Source organism: Vipera ursinii (assembly GCF_947247035.1).
Source record: "Vipera ursinii genome assembly, chromosome: 6".
Taxonomy (NCBI): domain Eukaryota; kingdom Metazoa; phylum Chordata; class Lepidosauria; order Squamata; family Viperidae; genus Vipera; species Vipera ursinii.
Window position 1 is genome coordinate 69,799,712 of NC_139515.1, and position 24,368 is coordinate 69,824,079.

At 38.6% G+C, this 24,368-nt stretch overlaps 2 protein-coding genes across 2 annotated transcripts in view; one reads left to right on the plus strand and one right to left on the minus strand.

The window, feature by feature from the left end:
* Positions 1-3,274: 3,274 nt before the first annotated feature.
* TMEM213 (transmembrane protein 213) lies at positions 3,275-9,132 on the minus strand. Its single transcript, XM_083365429.1, has 4 exons — positions 9,116-9,132; positions 7,356-7,538; positions 5,049-5,084; positions 3,275-4,529 (listed from the first exon to the last, which is right to left on the minus strand). Exons 2-4 carry the CDS (start codon positions 7,486-7,488, stop codon positions 4,369-4,371), a joined length of 330 nt encoding a protein of 109 aa, XP_083221555.1. The 5' UTR covers positions 7,489-7,538; positions 9,116-9,132; the 3' UTR covers positions 3,275-4,368.
* Positions 9,133-17,668: 8,536 nt separating this feature from the next.
* The window catches only part of ATP6V0A4 (ATPase H+ transporting V0 subunit a4), a 36,371-nt gene continuing 29,671 nt past the window's right edge, over positions 17,669-24,368 (plus strand). The window contains exons 1-4 of the mRNA XM_083366499.1: positions 17,669-18,006; positions 20,668-20,746; positions 21,330-21,424; positions 23,292-23,417. Coding sequence (XP_083222625.1) covers positions 17,890-18,006; positions 20,668-20,746; positions 21,330-21,424; positions 23,292-23,417 — 417 coding nt within the window. The 5' untranslated portion in view covers positions 17,669-17,889. The remainder of the gene's footprint in view (positions 18,007-20,667; positions 20,747-21,329; positions 21,425-23,291; positions 23,418-24,368) is intronic.

A 24,368-nucleotide genomic window follows, 5' to 3' on the forward strand; every position in this document is an offset into this window, starting at 1 on the left:
TTTCCCTTCCTTTGGAAGTGGATGCTTCTAATCTGAAAGGTTGTAATCATACATGATCAATGATGTAATGGTCCTTGGTCCTGCCTAGAAAACTAAGTATGACCTCAGTAGTCATTTCAAAGAGGGCTACTGGACTCTATGGACAAAGGCAAACCAGGCCCAAGAGTTATTTTCTTTTCTGGATCAAAATATTTGAACATTTCATCCTGATTTTTTTTTCATATTTACTTCCCATGAAGTAAATTAACTTTTCCTGAAAAATGATTGCAAAAAGATCAGTATAGACCCGCACATCCAAAGATGTTTGCTTAAATAGATGCTTTGCTTTCAGGAAGGGTATAACAGTTTAAAATGGTTTTATCATATTGAGCAGATTAGGTACCAGATGTTAACATAAAACTCACTTTCTAGTTGCATCCTCACTGGAATTTTATAATGAATGCCTAGGGTGTAGTGTACCAGCTTAGACAGAAAGAGTGGCATTTTTGCTGAGAAAGAAAGTGCATGCTAACAAATCTAAAAGTGCTGAAAAGTCACTTGCGGGGGTGTCAAACTCAATTTCATTGAGGGCCGCATCAGCATTGCGGTTGCCCTCAGGGGGGCCTGGGTGGGCGTGGCCTACTGGGTGGGCATGGCCAGCTCTACATAGTTCGCATCAAGGGTGCCTATGGGGGCCTGGGCAGGAATGGGACAGATCTGAGGGTCTCTGGCGGAAGGAGGGTCTCTGGGCCAGGTCCAAGGCAATGGGGGCCGTTCCCTCACTGTTTCCAGGATGGCTTCGTGGGCCGGATCCGGCCCCCGGGCCTTGTGTTTGACATGTCTGATCTATAGGATACCTGGTACTGCACATATGGTCCTATGAATTTGTGCATTTCTTTTTTTAAAAAAAACATAACAACATAGCATTTTCAGCATCCTGAGTTCTTAGGTATATCCTTTGAAAACCTCACTGCACAACTGAATGCGTCCCTTGTAATTGCTCTTGAAGGTACTCTTGAGATCACTTGTGAACGTTCGTCTGGGATCCGAGATTGAGGCTACGGCTTGGATGCCTAAGCTTTTTGTTCATTTGCCAAAGGTCATAAATGTAGAAATGCCACCTGCTTTTTGTACAAGGATAACATAGGGAGGCTTAATGGCTTAACATGAGCTGAACAGAAAGCCAGCATGAGTGGTATCATGTCACCAGCAGTAGTTCATCATAAGCCACACTCTGCGTTTTGGATCTTAATGGAAGTGAAACTAACAACTTAAAATGATAAAATTCTATTTTAGAATAACAAAAGCTTAGTTTCATCATTAGAAGCAATCTCTGTATGTGTTCCTACTGATACAGTGGTACAGGCCATCCAGGCACTAATTCATACAGGATTTTAATTTTACTGTTTGTTGTGAGATGTAATTTACTGTCATATGGACATTGCTTTAATTATAACTCGCGTAATATGAGTGAAAATTCTAACTAAATTATTTTATTTGTTGGAGTGTATTTTTGTTCTGTTCTTAGAGTAAATTAAAGCTAAAGCAGTGGCATAAAGAATTGTCTGAGCAGGAATGTGGCATCAGTGCATTTATATTCTTGTGGCTACTAATGAATGGTTTTATGGTGTTACATTTTGCCTACCTGATCCTTGAAATTGCATTTCTATTATACAATTTGTCCCTCATCCAAGAATGTTCTCCAAACAATGGAGAACCAGCATTGTTATTAGCAGGATTTAAGTTAGCCAGGGCTAACATCCCATAAACCTCAATGGAATTAGAGGTAGTTCTCAGTTATTGAGAGTAATTGGGATTAGCGACTGCATCGCTAAGCAATGCGGTCCTAAAGTCCAATGTCACATGACCATGCCAACTTGTGATGACAGTTTTGGCAGTCCCAGTTGTTACCTAGGCACAGTCACTTGATTGCCATTTCTGACTCCCTAGCTTTGGCAAGAGTCATGTCAGGCCTAAGCTCAAAGATAGGGGACAACGTGAGATCTTGTCAAGTTCTGTTCTTTACTTGCTTACACCTAACAGACAGATTCTTGTCAGACTAAAGCTAGAACCTTCTAACCTAACAGAAATACCTGGGAGATTCCGGAATGTGGCTGCCTTGAAACTTTTCCTCGCTCCTCCATCCAGTTCAGGCTGATGCAATCCTTTGTTTTGGACCTTTCTCTGGAATGTGCTGCTTTCTCTCTGGAAAGCCATGGTGCTATTGCCAACATTCCTTCCTCCACACATATACACTCCTTCAAAGGAAGATCTTATCTAACCTTGATTAATGACAGTGCCCCTGATGCACCGTCATTAACACTAGAGACTTGAATCGTGTTTTTAAAACAATATGAAATGGTGCACCCAAATGCAAAAACCAGGTTTCAACAACAACAACAAAAATCCATCATTAGAGAAAAATATTTTGAGTGTGAGTATCACACTGCTGATTTCCCACTGGAGTATCATAGTTTCCCTAATTTCAACAAAAAGGGATTAGCAAGTTCATCGTGGGTTATTGACGCATAAAGAAACCTAAGAAAATTTGTCATCTATATGTTTCTTTCACAAATACCCTCTCTTCTATTTTTCATTTGTTACCTTGAAAAAGTCGATTTTAAAATTCAGGGCAACTGGACTGTGTTTGCAAAGGAAGATAAGAAAAAGATAGGACTGCTTAGCTTTTTCTGTTCCTCCCTCATGCTGGCAAAGGGAAGGTAGAGAAAGGCAACTCATCTGCAAATAGCTAGTTTGGGCCAGTGGTTAAGGCACCAGGCTAGAATAGCAATAGATAATAACAATAATATAATAATAATATATTATAATTATTATAAATAATACTTGGACTTATATATACTGCTTCATAGTGCTTTACAGCACTCTCTGGGAGGTTTACAATGTCAGTGTATTGCCCCCAACAATTTAGGTCCTCATTTTATCAACTTTGGAAGGATGGAAGGCTTGAGTCGGTCAGGATTGAACTACTGGCAATTGACAGAGTTAGCCTGCAATATTGCATTCCAACCACTGTGCCACCACGGATGGGAGAAACTGGGGGAGTCAATTGCACCCCCATTTTAGGCATGAAAAGCAGCTGATAACTTTGGAACTGTCATTTATCTCTTAGCCTAGCTCACCACATAGGAGTTATGGGTAAAATAGGAGAAAGGACTATTAGGTATATTTGCCGCTTTGAGTTATTTATAAAAATAAAGTTGGAATATAAATAAATATACAGAACATGAAAAACGACCGGTCTCCAATCACACAAGCACAGCCATTAACTTGAACATTTTAATCCTTCCTGCAGACAAACCTTAAAATGTGGGAACACCTTTCAAGAGGTTTTAGAGGTGATAAACAAACTTAAGAATGCTACCCATGACTGGCTGCTGGTGCATTTATTGATAAACAACCATGAGTTACCATATTGTCTCAGAAAAAAGAAGAGATATACAGTATAATCCTTCTTTATTACATATGATAACTCTCTTAAGCATATCTGACATCCTTCCTGACATCCTTCCATGCCACAGTTTTCATAACATAATGGAAAGACACAAGGTTATTAAACAGCACTGACAGTATAGCCATTGAGAAATGAGGATGAGAACAAAAACACAATTTGGTTGTTTTGCAAGCACCTTGTTTCACTGTTGGCTATACAGTGTTGCTATTCCCCAGAATGGAAAACATTGGGTTCCCCAGCAAGCTCTGACTAGTTTACATCATCCCTGGCTCAGATTCCGAAAGGGAAAAAGAAAATAAAAATCGAAAAGCTACAAGCTTTGATTCAAATCATGACCCTGACAAATTATCACCATCTGTGTCAGCAGGAGGAAATGTCAGCTAGCTCATGGGTCCCCAACCCCCAGTCCGTGGAACGGCACCAGTCTGCAGCATGCCAGCAAACTCCATCTTCTTGATGCAGGCAGTATTCAAAACCATACCTCCTCTGGTCTGTGAAAAAGCCTTTCTCCATGGCACCGGTCCCTGGTGCCCAAAAGATTGGGGACCTCTGAGCTAGCTGATTCTTAAGCCACTTAAGAGAGAGGATAAATGGTCCTTTCAGTGATAGCTGTTCAATTGACAACTAGAAGAAAAGAATCCAAGGGAAGTGCAAATTCTTGCTTCATAGGGTTGCAAATATTTCTGCAAACCAGAGCAGTGGTTCTGTTCTCCAATGTTGCAAAATTGAGAGCAGGATTAAAACTATAAAAACATCTTTGTGGGTATCATTTTTAGGTCGTTTTGGTAGAGCTCACCAATGTTCTCATTCTACACTTCAGCAGTTGAATAGTCTGGGTTATTTTCTCCATCCAGCTGCCTTGCGAAAAGGCATCAAGAAGCGTAAGTGTGAATTGGTTTTCCTTAGCCTGGTGCTTCCTAATGTTTGAATTCATCAGGCCTGAGCTTCGTCATTTTATCAATGCAGAAGATGATAAGGGTGAGAAACCAGAGACTCCAGCCAACTGCTGCAGCAATCCAACCGTACCCATCCATACCAATCTGGCAACAGGTGGCTGCTTCAGAGCAGAATTCAGGATCTGAGGCACAGAAAGAAAGGTCTTCTCTATCTTTGTTACCATATGTCAGGAGTTCAACACAGCACATGCCTGCAATCAGCATAATGCTAACAAAACCCCAGAGGCTGTGCAAAATTCCAAATTAATTTTTTAAAGTTTATTTCAGTTACTGAAATATTTTTTAATGGTTCTGCCTAGAAAACCAGGATCTTAGCAGCTAATGTTTATGTGGCATTTTGACAAACTCTATCGGCAGTTATCCAGACCCAGAGAACTGATTTGAGCAAACTCTGCTTTGATTGATTTTAATTAAATGCCATGCAAATATAGCCAAATTATAGCCATCCAGAAAAGTGGGACCAGGACGCTTTGTCTCCAACCCATATGGAGATAGTGAGTTATTCCAACATTATCTGGATGGTATTAAACTGATTTTAAAAAAATTCAAAAGAATTACCAAAAAATCTTCCCTAACTTTCCTGACTTAGAAACTTGCATTTCAAAAATATGCCTCATCCCAGCATCACTGCAAATACTTACGAGAACAGGTAAAATTGGTAGATTCTACTTCCATCTCTAGAAGAAGAAGAAAAAAAAGCAAAAGTGTGTTTTAAGGTATCTTTCTGGAGGAAACTCAACTTGTAAACACATATGCTCAACGTTGGAAATACTCTAGTGATCATTTGTTGCTAAGAAGGTATTACTCTATTATTTAATTTCATGGTGTTTCCGACAGACAGCTCAAATATATTGCACTGCCCATTGATATTATTTATTTAACACTTTAAATTCTGTTTCTTTTTTAATCCCTAAAATGATCCTGCAAGAGAAATCTTTAGCTTGGCCTGATTAAAGATGAGAAGAAAGAACAGAGGAGTCCAGTAGGGGGGTAGAGGGTGGGGATAGACAGGAGAAAGTGTTCCACAGGTTGGTATTACAGACCTAAATCCCTAGCCAAAACTAACATTTATGTAAGACCATAGGTCAGGCATGGAAAATCTTTTGATTGCTGCAGCTAACTTTATCATTTGGGGAGATTTTGAAGGTTGCAGAAGGGTTAGGGTAAGGATGCAAATAGGTGGAGCTGGGATTTTAAGTTCTTGTTTTCTTGGGAGCCTGGGGTTTTCCCTTTTTGTTTTACCATTTATTTTATATGGGGGCTTACACAAAAGTCTGTTTCCGACTGTTTCCTCTGCCAAATGGCCAGAGACATTCTATCAGTGGTTAGCAATGGTGGTTATAAGTGGCTTCAAGACTATCAGAAAGGACCATTTTTGGGCTCAGGTTGTTCACCTCAGCTTAAATGACAAAGGATCATGGAGTGCAGGTGATCCAGATTCAAGGGGGGAAAGGGGGAATTTGGAATTTGTGTATATGTGCATGTTTCACCAGCCTACAACACCTTAAACAAAATTGGACTTGAAAAGTCAGAGTTGAAACTGAAATAGAGGGGCGAGCTGAGGAAAAAGATGTAGCTTCTTTGAAAAGAGTTCCCAACAGGCATGATATGCACACTCCAAATCACCTTTTTTTTCTGAATCTAGGTCACCATACATCACTAATACAAGGATGTTTATGGCAAATTGTACATTTTAATGGCCTTTTAGGCTAGTGAAACTATTCCTTCTTCTACCTTTCATCAATGCTGGCTGGCTGAGATTTTTCTCCTTACTTCTTCCTTCAACCTATTATCGGAACAAAACCTAGCAAAAATATTCTACAGACAAAGCACACAGCCTGCCACTGAGCTAGAATTCTACTGTATTTTACAGAGTTTTGATGCCATTCTTCCTTTTCATTAACAAATGCCTCCCAGAGAATGCAAGTTCTTAATTTTTTTTGCAGCCAACTATAAACAATATGTTTAGTCCTATATCCTGAGAAATATTAAGTCTTGGCACCTCACTATTCCAATTGAAATATTTTTTGCTTTTTATTACATGAACTAAAAATATCAGAAAGAATGACCTAGTTCAAAAAACTAACTTCTTCTAAGCCTGTGGATTTCAAAATGCAGTATTTTTCCATAATATTGGAGGTTGTCTTCTTGTGCATGTACAGGTACTGCATTTTCTAATTTCTGTTTAGGTTTGGCTGCAAATGAAGGCAGCATTCATAGGAATCTTCAGTTGTTCAACAACTATTTTAATCACTCATTTGCTTTGGAGGTATATCAGATCTACCTGCCCTAGAATTGAGGTAGTTTAAAAATCACTGAAATAAGTAGCCTATATATTTTTCCTAGCAGCTCCCTATTATCCCATCACTTGCTACCCAGTACTTTTTTTTCTCCTTTCTTCCCTGGCTTTTCCTATCCCAGAGTCTGAGACTATGGCCAAACACTACTCTGAATTAAGCTTCCCCCCCCCATTATTTGCATATTTTCTGCCAAATGTCAATAGTTTCAGCCAAGAATATAGCCTCTTTTCCCCTCAACACTTCACAGTCAAGGGGGAAAAAACCAGTGCTGAGTAGATTCCCTCAGTTGACACAGTATGAAGTTTCTTCAGAATGGAACTGTAATAGTTTTCTCCCTTAGAAACTGGTTTTTTTTTCAAATTAGTATTTGTGACACTGAACAGCTAGAAATAATTTTCAGACAAAATTCATCTAAGAGAAAGAAAAAAGCAACAACAGCACAAGCTTGTAAGCCGCCCTGAGTCTTTGGAGAAGGGCGGGATATAAATGGAATTAAAATAAATAAATAAAATAAATTTCCAAACACAGCACAGTTAGTTTGCAAAACTCTCTCCCAATCTCCATTTTCAATTGTTCTAATTATGCTATATTCATGCTAATATCCTAACTGCAGTGCTAACTATGATAAAGCATGAGAGGATTTGTCACCTTTTGAAAATGTGTCCTGGCAAGCTGAAGAGAGCAAAAGAATAGAGATGGCAATACAGATCACTGGCTCCATCTCAGGACTTTGGATCCCAGCAGCCACTGTTGTCCTAGTGAGTCCCAAAGTCACCAACATCAACAGTAGAAGGGGAGGATCCAATGCAAACTCAAATGTTGAGTCCAGATCTGTGGGTGGAGAAAATTAATTCCTGCTATGCTTGGACACCTTGAATTCACCTGCAGCCAAAGAGTTTAATTCAAGCAAAACATCTCCCCTGAGGCTGTGCAAGACTTACAACGAAGGGTGAGACATGCAGGAAAGTTAATAACAAACAGAATATACACATTTGCAGCAGTTCTATTTCCACAGGTTGACTTGTTTTTTTAAGGGTATGCTGCATTCATTTGTAGAAATTAAAAGGCATATAAGAAAGAAGGAAGGAATTGAGTTTTGTAGGAGGCCGATTATCCTGGCCCCTACACACAAAAAGGGCCCCAATCATAATATAATTTAGCATATGAAATGATCAAATGGTTTGTATTTTTTATTTAAGACACTAATCAGTTAAAATCTAGTCATTAATCATGTCTGTATTGAATTTTTTCCTCATACATTCCTGGTTATTCGACTACTAACTTCAGTCAAGAAAAATTGCCATGGCTAAGAGACAGCAAGACAAGAAGAAGGAGAGTTCAAATAAACCTTTTGTCCCTGTCTGCTTAGCATTTTAGAAAGAGCCTGGTGGGATAACACCTATAAATGAGAATATTTGCAACTCAGGGTTGAAATGAGGGGTCCTTGGTGCTCTCTGAGCTTGTTTTCTTGCAGACCTTTCATTTCCCAAACGGGGTAACATCACCACTGTTGGCGTATTATCTACTAGCTGCATTTGGACACCATTCTTCATTACTAAGTTGACCAATTGACTGTGCTTGATATATTAAATCATAGAATCTTAGGACTGGAAGGGACCTTGGAGGTCTTCTAGTCCAACCCCCAACCCAAGGCAGGAGTCCTTATATCATCCCAGACAAATTATTTCTTTATTCTTTAAGCAATGACACTTATTTAAAAAAATGGGTTCTTTTTTCCTCCTGCATTCAACTACGAACCACTGAAGACTTTGGCATCTGGAAATGGTCGGATACCTTCATCTGATATGAAAGCTATGGAGAGAAGTACAGGTGCTCCTCAATGTAAGACCATAATTAGGACTGGAATTTCCATTATAAGTCTTTGCAGTTGTAAATTGAGTCATTACATGACCAGATTTGACTTCACAATCATTTTTCTGCAATCATAACTCAAGTCACATGACTGCAAGTCAACTTATGTGGTTGTAAGAGTGTATCCAGTTTAATTTATGTCAGGGTTTTGCCAGAATCTAGCAAAAAAATTTGCAAATTGAAATCACATGACTATGGGATGCTGCAACCAGTTGTAAATGCAAGCTGATTGCCAAGCACCTGGATTGCAATCACATTAGTATTGGGGTGGGTGATGGTTGTAAGTTCAAATCTTGGTCACAACTGACTTTTTTTTTGGAAGCCATCATTAATTTGAACGGTTGTTAAGCAAATGGTCATAAAAGCAAGGACCATCTGCAGTATGTTGGTTTTTTGAACTATGAATCCAATTTGTTTACATTACATGAGCAAATATTTAACTGTAAATCAAGGCAGAAGGACATGTAAATTTAGCTTTTCACCTAATCAAGGTTGCTTTAGGTTTCAAAATTCACAGTGCTTGTGACTACCTCTACCTGACTCCAGTGGGCTATTCTTGTTAGATCTGCCTTTTTGTTTGTTGATATTGCAGTTGGATGAAGATGGTTTGTTTTCCCCTTTCCATGCATGACACAGCAGTCATATTTACACAGCAGTCAAATGGCCCATTGAACACCATAAAATAACGTTCTTCTTTCAAGTCAGGATCCCTTGATTCTTGATCTTGTTTTCCAAATATCCTCTGTTTTTAATATATACATATGCACATTTTTATCTGCAAGAAATAGAAATATTTGAAACATTGGGTTTCATCAAAATTCAAAATACTGATTGAAGTGTATATTTTTATTTTTTCCCCCTGATTATACAGTATTGACTTTTATCTTGATTTGCCACCTGAGTAGTAACATACTCTGTGCATTGCCAAAATGGAGGAGAAGGAGGAAGAGAACATCACCAAACAAGGAACTTAAAGAGGGTCACCAGTTTGCCTGATTCATATATTCAGATGAAAAATTAGAAACAATGATAACTTTAAGTAAACTATAATCCCCAATTTGATTATCTCTTGATCTCTTGAACTTCAATTCCCATCATCACTTAGCAGTGAAACAGTTTACATTGTTTTAGTTGTATCAATGTTAGAGTTGTCACCTTTTAAACTAGTAGCCACAGTGTGTAAAATTAGTTGCCCATTGTTACCCATTAAATAAGAAGTAGTCAGATGACCCTGAGTGGGTAGGATCCATGCAGCATTTTATTGGCCTCTTAATCCAATGTGGGTCCCTGTTCAGAAATGTCCACAGGGAGGGGTCAAAATGTCATGCTGGTGGCTACAGTCATGCAATCAAAGCCCACAGGTAGTCCTTGACTTATGAACACAAATGAGCCCACAGTTTCCATTGCTAAGCAAGACAGTTGTTAAATGAGTTATTGCATGACCTTTTTGTCATGGTTGCTAAGTGACTCATGCAGTCGAATCTGGCTTAACAAGGCCCATTGACCTTGCTCCCTAAGTAGATTGCTCATGACAATCCCAGGACCCTGGGACACTGCAACCATTGTAAATACATGCCAGTTGCCAAGTGCCCAAAGTTTAACCAGGTGATTGTGAGAATGAATACTGAGTCATAAGCATGAACACTGGTCATAAGTTATTTTTTTCAGTGCCATTGTAACTTTGAACATTCATTAAACAAATGATTGTAAGTGAGGACCACCTGTGTTTGGCTTTGCTGCTATTCTGCAGTTTTTTCCTCCAAAGAGCTGAAGAAAGCAAAGGCCACAATGCAGTCTCTCAAAATTGTGCAAATAGGTTAGGCTGGTTAATTGGAAGTATAATTTGTGATAGTTGAATGCAGGTAATATAGACTGCCATGTAGACTGCCATGTTGTTCTTTTTTTAAGAACAACAGCAGTACTAAAGCACTAAAGCAGCGAAATAAGGAAAGCTCCTACCCCAGGGGTAGGCAACCTTGGCTCTTTTATAACTCATGGACTTCAACTCCCAGAATTCCTGAGTCAGCTGACTCAGGAATTCTGGGAGTTGAAGTCCATGAGTCATAAAAGAGCCGAGGTTGCCTACCCCTGTCCTACCCTGATACTTTATTAAATTTTAACTTATCCATTTTTATCTAAAATGAATTAGTGTGTGTGGAGGGAGGGGAGTTTATATTAAAGAAAGTCCATAAAGGAATAGAATGAGAATACTTCCCTAATGACCAGCCTTTCTAGTACTCAAATTCTTCCGAATGTAGTTTAAAATACCCTGAAACTGATCTGGACTTTTGATTATTTTCAGATCTATTTCTTCATCAAAATGCCAAGAGTACAAGCAAGTTTTCTGTCTGTTTGTAAATTAACAAACAAAATCAATCCTTATCAGGACAAAAGTTGATCTACTGAATGTCTATGAATCAGTGTTGGCTTGCCAGCTTGTAATTATACTCTTCATCCTACTTCCCCAAAGCTTCCTAAATACATACAGTACTTTGCCTTCTACATACACACACACACACACACACACACACACAAAGAAATTACTAATATTTCTCATATTATTCTGTTCATTGTACCAGTAAATCTCATTGTTTTCAGACCCCCTAACACCAACAGCAAAGAAGTCCATATCTAGACACTTTAATGCTAGTGTGGTGTGTTATGAAGTAACAGTGCTCTTGTGCATGTGTCATTAACAGATGGTATAGGTAGTCCTCGACTTATGACCACAATTGAGCCCGACATTTCAGTCGTTAAGTAAGACATTTGTTAAGTGAGTTTTGCCATGTTTTACGACTTTTCTTGCCACAGTTGTTAAGTGAATCACTTTGGTTGATAAGTTAGTAACCTAGTTGTTAAGTGAATCTGGCTTCCCCATTGACTTGGCTTGTTCAGAAAACAAAGCCAAAAAGGTGATCACATGACCCTGGGACACAGCAGAGGTCATAAATATGAACTAGTTGCCAAGTGCCTGAATTTTGGTCACATGATCATGGGGATGCTGCAAAGGTTCTAAACATGAAAAACAGTCATAAGTCACATTTTTCAGTGCCGTTGTAACTTTGAACAGTCACTAAGCAAACTCTTGTGACTCGAGGGCTATCTATATTTGTATTGCAATATTTCAATGCATGTTTCTTCACTTGCCCTGTGTCCATGGATGGCCATAAATATCAGGTAACGTTACCTGCAGTTCTTCCCTTGGGCTCATTCATTAGACATGCCAACAGACGCTCAAGAACTGGGAGGCAGAAAAGCCAACAGTTGTCTCCAATTGAGCGCACAGACCGTTTCTTCAAACTCAAAGCAATGAAACGTTGCCATTCCCGACCTGGCACACAACTGCTTTGAAAGAGGATTCCTCATCCATTGGTCTACCTCTACACTAGCATGGGGCAATGCTGAAATTGCTTGCAGTTGTAAACCTTTGGTTATCTTGTCGTAGATGAGCATTCCCAGATTAGAAAACCTCTATAACCCACTGTCTCCCATCACTTTCTGTCTTGCTGTACAACTGATAAGCACCTTTCCCTGTAACCTCTCATCTGACCGTAGAAGGGAGGGAATTTATCTTTAAAAAATGGCTTGAAAGAGCACAACAAAGAATAGTGAGAGGGAGAAGTTTCTTTTAGTTTTCTAAAGATTGAGCCTACTTCATTCTCTTCTTGACCCCCTCTTTCATCTATCTAATTTAGCACCTTGCCCTGAAGAAGTGTGAAGTGGATCTGCCTAGTTTAAATTATATGCTTCTATAGGTAGCTTCAGAACTGAGAAGTGGTTAATGTTTCTCCTAGGGACCATTTTCCCCAATAGAAATCGCTTTGCAGAATCTCCTGAATGCATTTTAGATCCTTATGTTTACTTCCTGTAGTTTTAGATTTCTTCACAATACCATAGTTGCTTCACTCCTTGGAGATGCCAAACATTTGGGTAAGATAGTTGATTGCAATATCATGTTCTTGGTTTCTTCTCTGATCCAGCAATTAGCATCATATTTTAGTATAGGCAGCAATCTATTCTTGAACACTTCGATCTGTTTCTTAATCTAGTGCTTTGATTATTTTTCCTAATTAAATTACAGCAAAATAATAATAATAATAATAATAATAATAATAATAATAATAATAATAATAATAATAATAATAATAATAATGGTGTGCACAGAACAAAAACATCAATTTTTAGCAAGCCTTGAGTTAGCTTTACATTTCAGTAAGGTAGACCAGGAAAGGAGCAGAAAGGATATCTAGCCTTTCAAGAATAGCTTAACATTTAGCAAGGAGTGTGTATATCTGTGTGTGTCTGTGAGAGAGAAAATTTTGGAGGTGAGTGTGAGGCATTTCACTCCTAGTTCCACTCCAGCTACAACCAAGTGTGAACCAAGTGTGTGGTTTACAAAGAAATCCAGACAGCTCATTTTTATAGTAAAAGTAAATAAAATAAAAAAATATAGGATGGCTGCAATTCAGAATTGTAATCCAGCGTAGTAGGTTTTGCAGTCTCCCAAAGAGGTTTCTGCTCCATTTCCTTGAGATCAAACTGGTCAATATCCTAAAAATCAGCAATATCCTAAAAACTATGGGAGAGCTAAATTAAACTTAGTCCTCTGTATTGGGTGGGAAGAAATGTACATTGCACAGAAATATATGGACTGGATTCTAGTAACCCACCTTACTTCTTGCCACCGAACTCTTTGCCTTTAACATCTACAGAGCAGTCGGAGAATATTTTTAAGTATTGAATTTGACAGAGCAAATGAGGAACATTTTAATTTTCTTCATTTAATGCAAACTTTGCAAAATTCTGAAAGCTCTGCTTAACAGAGAAGGGAAGAATCTGAGCTTTTTTCTTTAGAGGAAGAATGAAAGAAGGAGGTGCCTCCATTCCTATCAAAACTTTATTATGTTGTTTATAGCAACACCTTGCTGCTGACATAACATTATTTGTGTTTATCACACATGTCTCAAGTTGAAAGGTTTTTAGGCAAAGAGTTTGCTGTTGGTTTCTTTCTTTTTTTGTTTTTCTTTTCTTCTTTTGCCATTTATGACTAGCAGGCAAAGTGTTCTTTTTAGTCAAGTTTGGTCCAGTTTTAAGCTACACATCTAGAAACCCCATGTCACCACACAGTGTTCCATTTGCTGCTCTGTTATGCTGGAAGCAGCTTCAGACTTCTCTCCGATACCCAGAAACAAGAAAAAGAGGCTGGATAAAGGAGGTGAGATCTTGGCGTGGATATAACTATCACAGTCCTGTGGTGAACTGTAATTTCTCTGCATTTTAGTGCCTTGTGCATTTTCCTAAAGAACATTACTTGAAAATATGATGAATATTTTTTCTCCCATGAACAAGATATGATCTTCCTCTCTCTCTCTTTTGCACACATTAAATAATGCAGGCCTTGATCAAATAGCTGAATGTATATTTCAAAACTGGCAATTAACAGTTGATGGGGCTGGATATTCAGGCTGTCTAATTGCTGGTGTGCTGATCTAATTATAACTTTAAAATAAAAAAGCCAATAAGTGCCTAGGAGCAATAGATGAGATTTTCCATGTAGATGTGATTTTAAATAGTATGATGATTCCTTAATGATGATTGACAAGTGTATTATAAGTCTGATAATATTTATATTATATGGATTTCTAAGCTTCACCATAATTCACTCGTACGAAGCATCTGTGGATATTTGTAGTAGAGTAATTGAGATACTTTGTACTTTAGAATAGAATAGTTTCGTGAGCAGATAGCAGTGGTTCAGCACCCTCTTTGCTTGCTGCACATATTAAATTAAATTTCAAGTTTAGGTAACAGTGATGTAGACAAAAACTGTGGAGAGTTGGTTTACCATCTGTGCTGTATGGCAGGTTCTTGCAATCCAGGATGGTTTCTCAAGCTTGTGTGTTGGTATTCACATATAGCAATAGCACTTAGACCTACATACCGCTTCACAGTGCTTTACAGCCCTCTCTAAGTGGTTTACAGGGCCAGCATTTCCCCCCCCCTAGCAATCTGGCTCCTCATTTTACCAACCTCGGAAGGATGGAAGGCTTAGTCAACCTTGAGCCAGTAAGGATCGAATTCCTGGCAGTGGGCAGAATTAACCTGCAATACCGCATTATAACTACTGCACCACCAGGGCTCATATGGTAGATTCCTAACTTTGATAGTAGTTTCTTGTCCTTGTGACTACAGATTAATTTTTCTTATTGCTATGTTTGGACTCCATAGGATAAAATATTATTAAAAACCTGCCATGTTATAAGTTTATAACATGAGAAACAGAGAAACAGATTAGGACTGAATTGTGTTTGATTCTGAAGAACAGCATATAAACAAAGTAACAGGCTAACATTGACAGTTTGCGTCTTAAAGCAATTTAGACCATGTCTCAAGAAAGCTTCAGTTCATAGTCTAAAAACAAGGACTGCCCCTGACATTTTCTTTCCTTCTCCTCTTATTACCCAAGATTGGTTAATTTAATAATTCCTGGAGCACTGAATGCATACCAACACAAAAGCATGAAGATAGTGCTTGTAATATTTTAAAATGCCTGCTCTTCATCTAAATACTGTGTATGTACTTGCTGATGTTTCTCAAAAGCCAATAACATGAGTAGTACATCTTATACTGTGGATCACTATGTTGACAGCATGCCCGTGCTTACAAATTCAACCCAAAAGAATTAAGCCTTTCAAGATAGTATGCATGGTATGTTCTCCTTTGCTGGCTGGTAGTTCTTCCTGGTTGTTTTTCTAAGTTCTGGAGCCTCCTTGTTGCAAGTCTCCCTCCCACCCTGAAGGGGATGCTGTGCTCACCCATAACCCATTTACTCCTTTCTTTACTCTCTTGCTTGCAGGAAGAATAGGACAATAAATAGCAGAAGGAAAAGTTTCTGGGGAGGGTTTGAGAAAGAACTAAGCAGCAAGAACCTTCCTCATTTCTGTTTTCTTCCAAGGTGGGTTGTTTCTTTTGAGTCCCTACCCAAAATTTGTGGTAAGACATAATTGAGATAGCAGGTCTGAAAGGATTCCATTCTTTTACAGCTCATCCCACTGCACAGAGCTGTTCTTGCAGGAAAAAGTAGGAGGAGTGGATACTATGTATGCCACCTTGACTTCTTGTGCAAAAAAGGCAGGATATAAATTAAATATTAATTGTGAATGATGATAGCACGGCCATTTCCAATATGTTCTCCAGTCCTAATCTAAAGCCATGCCTAGCTATGAATAAAGCGATAGGGAACTAGATAAGGGGGAAACAAAACTTTCCCCTTTTCCTAGATCTGGTGAATTTGGTTGTGAGTGCTTGAAACAGTATTTTTAGGCAGCATACTTGGAGATATGTCCTCCTGAAAGCAATAGGATATGACTTTGGGCATAGGATCACAGTCTTTGTCGATTAATGGGTTGCATTTAATGACTTAATTTTGTCAAGTACTAGGTGGCTTCTCTGTAGCATGGAATTAAAAATTTGGAAACAATATATGTATACACACACACACACATTATATCAATAGAATATCTCAATATCTCAATATAATATTTGTGGTTTACTCCTAAAACAAGACATAAAGATAGGGAAATTAATGTAAAGCAGGACTACAGTTACATTCCAATTAAGCTGATTTATTGGTTATGCCTATACACATAAATCTGATAAAATAAACAGTACTAAATTGGCACCAGAGTTAATGGAATTTATCATGGGCTGGGCTTGGACTGCTTGTGGGAATGTAACAATTCCAGATTGATTCCTCTCTTGACTCCACACACCCACTACTCTGTTTCTCCTTCTCCTACACTACAGCATATGATCTGAGCCTTAGCTACAATATGCCCCGAGCCTTGTTTCTTAACCTTGGCGATTTTAAAATATGTGGACTTCTGCTCCAACAATAGGAGTTGAAGTCCACATATCTTAAAGTTACTAAGGCTAACATATTAATGTTTGAAGGTTTTCTTTTATTATGCTATTAAATTAAATTGTTCCTCTCCAGATTTTAATATATAGTCAATAATTATCCCTATTAAGCTGCTGCTTTTGTATACATAACCTGTATGGGTCATAAAGCTGCTGCTTTTGTATACATAACCTGTATGGGTCATTGAGCTTTACCTTCTTTTGGTCTTGCAATTTTGCTACAATGTACTGAGACTGAGCAACTCATTTTACATAAGTTGTGCATGTGCCTGAGAGAGAATGTGAATGTGTATGTGTTTATATGTCTATAGGAATAAATGGCTGCATATTTTATATATTTTGAAGTAAATATGTAAAGTTGCCAGGGTTTTGAGATATTACTACCAGACTGCATGGAATAAGTCTACTCCTCTGTTTGCTCCCTATTTTAGGCAACTTATAAGTTTACAACACAGTCATGTTATTTTAATTTGTTTGTTTTTGTGTTTTTGAGTGTGTGTTGATTCCTGGCGAGTGCCTGGATAAGTCCCTGCAGTTACTTGGCAAGGCTCTTTGGGGGTGGTTTCCCCTTGCCTCCTTCCTAAAGCTGAGGGAGAGTGACTGGCCTAAGGCTGGACTAAAACTCATGGTCTCTTGTTTCTAGCCCTGATGCCTTAACTACTACACCAAACTGGCTCTTATGGAAGCATGTTATGAGTCTACATAAAAGTAAATTTTGAGGAGTTCAAAGAGGATATTGAAGGGGATATTGGATTGCATTTGCAGGCCCCTTCACATGTGACATCCATGCCTTCATTGAAGAAGCCTCCTAGAAAAGTGCAGCAAGTCACCAGACTTCCATTGTTGCCATTGCCTTCCCAGGCTATTTATTTCAGCCAAAATAATGACTTGTCTGTTATTCAGAACTGATGTTTTCCAGGCTAGCCCAAAGCATGTATTGTGTGATCGAAAGAGCCAGGTGTTTCTGTCTGTTCCACACAGAGTGGCAGACTAAACTAGAAGCTGAATTGTACTTCAGTGCTACTATAGCTTTTCAATCTGAGATGACCATCGTACTTTATCCAGTAATAAAATTGACCTTCTCATATGAGAAGGAAGGACTCACTGGAGAAGAGCCTAATGCTGGGAAAGATTGAGGGCAAGAGAAGAAAGGGGATGACAGAGAATGAGGTGGCTGGATGGAGTCACTGAAGCAGTAGGCTGATGGGTCGGACACGACTTTGCAACTAACAACAACAACAAGAAGAATTGACCTTGCATGATTTCTGCAGTTTCCCCCACATCAAAAATAACCTCTTATTGACATGACAGTGCTTTGTGTTATTTAGAATTATTGATACTCATCACCTTCTGTCTTTCTCCGTGTCTTTGACCCAAGAGAACATGAAAGATGGCATCCATGTTTCGGAGTGAAGAGATGTGTCTGAGGCAACTTTTTCTTCAGGTGGAATCTGCCTATTGCTGTGTTGCAGAACTTGGAGAGCTGGGTTTGGTCCAGTTCAGAGATGTGAGTAGACACTAAAAGTAATCCAGCCTGTATTTCTCAGTACCCATAGAAAGGAGGGGAATGTTTCCTACAGCAGCAAGAATGAGGATATTATAGATGCTAGACTAGGAATCTGCCCTCAATTAGTTACTGTTTCTCAATCCAGTTGGCTTCCCCAAAATAAATGGAGACCCTCCAGTAAATTGCCTTGAGCACAGAAAAAGGCATGGTATAAATTTAATACATAAGAATGACAAGAACTGCAACAAGGAAAAGGAGGGGAAGAGAAAGTAGCATTAGAAAAGAAAAAGGAATATTGCAGAGGGAATTATTAACCCCATCTACTTTGGGGTCTGTTCCATCTATTGTTGGCATGAATCACCCAGCAGTTTATTTGTAAGGGAATGTGGTTCTTGATAAAATGAAATGATGACCTTTGCTCGCGTAATATTCTCTCCTCTTGGGAGGTGAAAATGCATCATTTTGAATATTTTATAACCTTGTATAGCAGAATGCTGAGATGAAAGATCAGTAATGACAAGCAAGTTGAGTTTCTGGGAAATTCCTTTATTTCTGATTTTTCTTATAGTGGGAACATCTTCAAACATTTGGAGGGAAAAACACCAATATTTCTTAAAATACAACTTTGAAGTCAGTAAGAGTAAGAAGGATGAGAATGGTACTACCTAATCTTCTTCAAAAGCAAATTTTAAAAAATTACAAAAAGATGTGTTTTCCAGAATTGTTCTCTGCATTAATGCACTACACACAAAAAACAAATGCAAAATAAGGATAGGGAGGAAAGTGTTTGTGTTATAGAATATGACATGTAGTGTAGAATATTGGTAAGTTGTTGATTTAGGATGAATTTCATGGACTGTTCGTTCATTAAGTTTGCATTTAGTGCTGTTGTGTTTCATTATGTCGAAACATAATGGATATAGAATAATTACTATTCTAGCCCTGGTTAACTTTGTTTTGAGCATGACTCTCTTGAAAAAAGGAAAATAATGTACAGTAAGATAGTAATTTAAATTGACACCATCAAGTTCACAGGCCCAGTTCTAATGACTATCATCTTGGCCTGACTCCTATGATAATCACTGGCTGGATCTTGCAAGAATATTTCCTTGATACCTTCTGACTATCTGCTTTGTTCTTTGTCTCTCTATTTTTCTACTTCTCTCAGCCTTGGCAAGCATAGTCTCTTCTAATTGATTGTATGCTTATCATCTGCTTTAATTGTCTGAGTTTCTTCTTACCAATCTTTGCCTTAAGGGGGCAAAGGATCAATTGATTCATTCTTCTTGTTGTTCATGGTACTTTTAATAATCATTTCCTTTTTTTCTCAATATCCAGCATTCACAGTTCAACACTGGAAAGCAATTGCTTTTATTATTCTGCTCTTTTTATCTGAGAAATATCCTTATTCTGCATTATTTTTTCTAAAATGGTCATTACCTTCCTCCTTTGGATAAATCTCCTTGGCACACAGTCTTTCGTTATCAATCCCAATTCCAAAAAAAAAAAAATGAAGCTATCCACCATCTTGATTATTTTGCTCTCAGTTGTGCCTTCACTAGGAATATTAGGTAATGTCTTTTTCTTCTAAATAAGGTATAATATCATTTTTCACTTCCTTTTTCTAGTTTCAATACGAGCTCCACTAAGTCATCAGCAAACAAAATGTATCACCTGTGTATTCCAGATTGTTTGGACTTTCAATTCTACCAGTGGAGCCATTCCACGCTTGCCATTTTTGAAGTAGATTTGCTAATCCATTAAAAACATCTAAAGATCATATGCCTTTTTAGCTCAACTCTTTTCTGAATCACTCTGTTTCTCTAAGCTCAGTTCTTGTTTATGGTAACTTGTTTATTGTAAAGATTTACCAGAATAATCAGATGTTCTGCATACCCATTCACTTTACAGCATCTAATTAGGAAGCTCAGCATTAGTAAATTATATTTTGTTTAGCAACAGGCTTGTTAAGTTCCATCATTTAAATTCTTTTGATAAAATTACCTATGTAGAAATCCAAACGTCAGATTTTTCACCCTATTTATCAATAATGGATTTAAAGGAATCTTTGTTTGTGATCTATAATCTGGGCAAGGACCGCCCTGAGTCCTTCGGGAGAAGGGCGGTATAAAAATTTAATTAAATAAATAAAAAAATAATAAATAAATAAAATATTATATGACAAAGAGATAGAAATGACCTACAAAATTATGAATCTGCAACTATCTGTATTTCTGTAATCAGTTAAAACAATCATTCGCTAGCTCTAAAGAGGCCTTAAAGAGAAGTTCTTTGCCTACCTTCTGCTTGCACGATATTTTAGCTATGATATTCTCCACGGTGATACATTAGTTTGAAGAAATATTTTTACTTTGACCTGCTAACGGAGATGTCCATTGAATCCTTTGATATGTACTTCCATTAAAGCTTCATGACTTCAGCTTTCTTTAGCTTCATGCGGTCTGATGCGCTAGAATCATAATTGCTACAATTCTTAGCCATCAGCCTGGATGGATGATAGATAGATAGATAGATAGATAGTTAGATAGATAGATAGATAGATAGATAGATAGACAGACAGACAGACAGACAGACAGACAGACAGATAGATAGAGTTTGCTAATTTGGCTGATCTTTTGGTTTTATGTGAATTTTCTTTAGTTGAATGCAAATGTGAACAACTTTCAAAGAAGGTTTGTGAATGAAGTAAGAAGATGTGAATCCTTAGACAGGGTCCTTCGTAAGTAGCTTTTAATTTATTGAAAACTTAAATTTATGGAGAACTGTTCTTAGTCCAACAATCTCTAGAATGCTTTGGTGCACAGAAACAGCAATTATTAGCACTTTCACCACCACACTTTCCAGATTTTTTTTTATTTTTTGAAAATGTTTTGTAATTGTTGGTAGATCCTTGACAAACTAAGCAATAAAACAAATATGTTCAACTTTCAATAGGTTTCACCTACCTGTTTTTTACGGGTGACATCTGCCGTGTAAAAATGAAAAGCAGGGCTGAAAATGTTGCCTTGCGTTTCTTCCAGCAATGCCATCCTACCATTGCCAATTAAGAAGAGATTTAAAAAGTGTTGCCCTTAACCGCTCAAAGCCTGGTTGCCTCAGTGATGAATGCAGAGGATATCTCTTAACGTGGCACAACTTGTGACTCCATTTATGAAGGAGATGAAAAGTTAGGCCATAGCCACGTTCACACAAAATCCTTAATTACCAAAGTTACAACTAACCAAGTTTCAGATGGTGTGGAAAAGGCAGCAGGGTGTGTTTTGTGAACTTAGCCAGTGTATTTCCATTTGTTTTGCTCCCAGGCTTTCTGGAAAGTGAGATGGGTGAGGAGATCCTGCCTGTCATATGCGGGAAATATCCAGAGACTCCACCACCACGAGAAATGATTGACTTAGAGGTAGGCTTTGTATGTTTCTGGTTAGAGAAGTATGATAGAGAGTTGTGTTGACCCAGCAGAAGATGACAATCCAAAACAACACTAAGTCAAGATCTTTATAACACTCAGAATAGTTTGTTTGATATAGGAAGTTTATAAATGCAAAAGCTTATTCAGTTCCTAATTGTAAGGTAAAGGTTCCCCCGCACATGTGTGCTAGTCATTTCCGACTCTAGGGGCCGGTGCTCATCTCCGTTTCAAAGCCGAAGAGCCAGCACTTGTCCAAGGACATCTCCGTGGTCATGTGGCCGGCATGACTAGACGCCAAAGGCGCACGGAACGCTGTTACCTTCCCACCGTAGTGGTCCCTATTTTTCTACTCGCATTTTTACGTGCTTTCGAACTGCTAGGTTGGCAGAAGCTGGGACGAGTAACAGGCGGTCACTCTGCTACGCGGCACTTGGGATTCGACCCGCCAAACTGCTGACCTTCTGATTGACAAGCTCAGCGTCCTAATTGTAGCTCTGGCTTTATTATGTTTATCCATTTTAGGTCTACTACTCCTTTTTTTTAAAAAAAAAATCATTTTACTATTCTACTGTTATTTTATGGTATGCTCTATGTTATGGTTACAAAAATACAGTTATTTACTTATAGTTCTCATCTTCTCCCGCCATGCTAGCTGGATATTATTTATTTATTTATTTATTTAATTTATATACCGCCCTTCTCCCGGAGGACTCAGGGCGGTGAACAGGGCAATACATAAAAACTAGATACAAAAATTAAAAATTATTAAAACGTGATTAAACAATGCCCATAATAAATTAATACAGATTAAAAATTGAAGTTCATTTATAAAAATCCCACCCCGTCCCATCAGGCCAGGCCAGCTTGTTTAAAGAGATGGGTTTTAAGATCGCGCCGGAAGGAGCGGAGATCGGGCACCATCCAGAGCTCGACCGGAAGATGGTTCCATAAATCCGGTGCACCCACAGAGAACGCCCTCCCCCTGGGGGCCACCAGTCGGCATTCTTTGACCGGTGGCACCCTGAGGAGGCCCTCTCTGTGGGAGCGTACTGGGCGGAGGGAAGTTGACGCCGGCTGCAGGTGCTCCCCAAGGTATTCCGGACCCATGCCATGAAGGGCTTTGTAGGTCATTACTAACACCTTGAACCTCACCCGGAAGACAACTGGTAGCCAATGCAGCTATGATATTGATAAGCCAATATATTGTGAAGGCATAAATTGGGGATAGCTCTAACTAATACTTAAACCTGGGAGGGCAGGAATTGGGTGATCCAGTACTTTCTCAGTCTTGGCTAACTCTAAAAGCTAAGCAGGGTTGCACATAGTTGGTATTAGATAGGAGACCACAGGAATACCAGGGCAATATGCTAGACAGGGAACTTCTGGGGGGGGGAAACCCCAATGTCAATGAAGTAACAAGAAATCATAATTCAAAGGAATATTTTCTTTTTTTCTGTTAGTCTAATCTAAACAGACTGTGATCAGAAGGGTTATTGCTTAAAGCTGAATGAAGAACAAAAGGTAGAATGACTTGGAAGTGTAGTGCTTAGCTAGCAGAGTTGTAAGACATGTTAGAATCCCTCATTGTTTTATCTAACATAGACAGAAGATTTATTGGATTTTTTTGTTAGTTATTTTGCCGTCAGCACTTAATTTATGTCATTTGTGAATCATTCATACACAGAAGTAGGGCTGAGATGTTAATATTCATTGCAAAATTGCCTAACATGCTGAGATGTGTTTTGAAATGTTTGCTGTGTAATAATCCATCTTTAGAGTAATCTATTTTGTCAGCAGTGAAGTGTGTGACAGAATGATTGGACATACAGTACTTTTGTTTCTCTCTGGCTATAAACAGACTGTCTTGGAGAAACTGGAAGGTGAGTTGGAAGAAGCCAACCAGAACTTGCAGGCGCTGAGGCAGAACTTTCTAGAACTCACTGAACTCAAACATCTCCTGAAGAAAACCCAAGACTTCTTTGAGGTGACACAATCTTTGAATGCATTCTCGTCATTTCAGAATTTGGGTTCAGCTCAACTAGTCATCTCAGAGACAAACTGTGGGCATTTGCATACAACCTTGACTCTGCTGTCCCTTCTGGCATTGCTTTCATCTCATCCTCAGTTCATGTACAGTATGAAGCAGCCTTAAGTGGTGTTCCAATGTTAAAAGCATTGTGGCATTCTTGGTACTCTCTGAGCTTGGTTGTTTGCTTGCAGATATTTCATTACCCAAGTAAGTAATATCATCAGTGCTGTATGTGATAAAATGTGTGGCCCTGTGAGTTATTAAGCCTATTCCTACCACAGTTGAATGGTAAAGGTAAAGGTGAAGGTTCCCCTGCACATGCGTGCTAGTCATTTCCAACTTTAGGGGCCGGTGCTCATCTCCGTTTCAAAGCCGAAGAGCCAGCGCTTGTCCGAGGACGTCTCAGTGGTCATGTGGCCAGTATGACAAGACGTCAAAGGTGCCCGGATCGCTGTTACCTTCCCACCATAGTGGTCCCTGTTTTTCTACTTGCATTTTTACATGCTTTTGAACTGCTAGGTTGGCAGAAGCTGGGATGAGTAACAGGTGCTCACTCTGTTACGCAACACTCGGGATTTGACCTGCCAAACTGCCGACCATCTGATCGACAAGCTCAGCGTCCTAACTCACTAAGCCACCGCGACCCTTAGTTGAATGGTAGAAACATACCAAAAATTATAGAAAGGAAGCAAAAATAACAGTATTCATAAGGGTATTTAATATGTCAAGGAAAGACATAAGGAGGGTAAACCAATGTTGGGGGAGATAGTGTGATTTTAATAAGCTAGTACGTTTTTAAAAAAATAATGCACAACATTGATGGCCATGAATAATAATGGAATTATATTAAATATTATTTTTTAAAAATGGCATTACTGATGTTACTTAGACCATTACTGGTAATCT

Bases quoted from the DNA above. Each gene is read 5' to 3' on its own strand.
- TMEM213 (XM_083365429.1), bottom strand. From the start codon at position 7,488: ATGTTGGTGACTTTGGGACTCACTAGGACAACAGTGGCTGCTGGGATC. The intron at 5,085-7,355 runs GTGACAAATCCT...TTCTTCTTCTAG, and splicing joins CCAGGACACATTTTCAAAAG to AGATGGAAGTAGAATCTACC. The intron at 4,530-5,048 runs GTAAGTATTTGC...TCTGTGCCTCAG, and splicing joins TACCAATTTTACCTGTTCTC to ATCCTGAATTCTGCTCTGAA.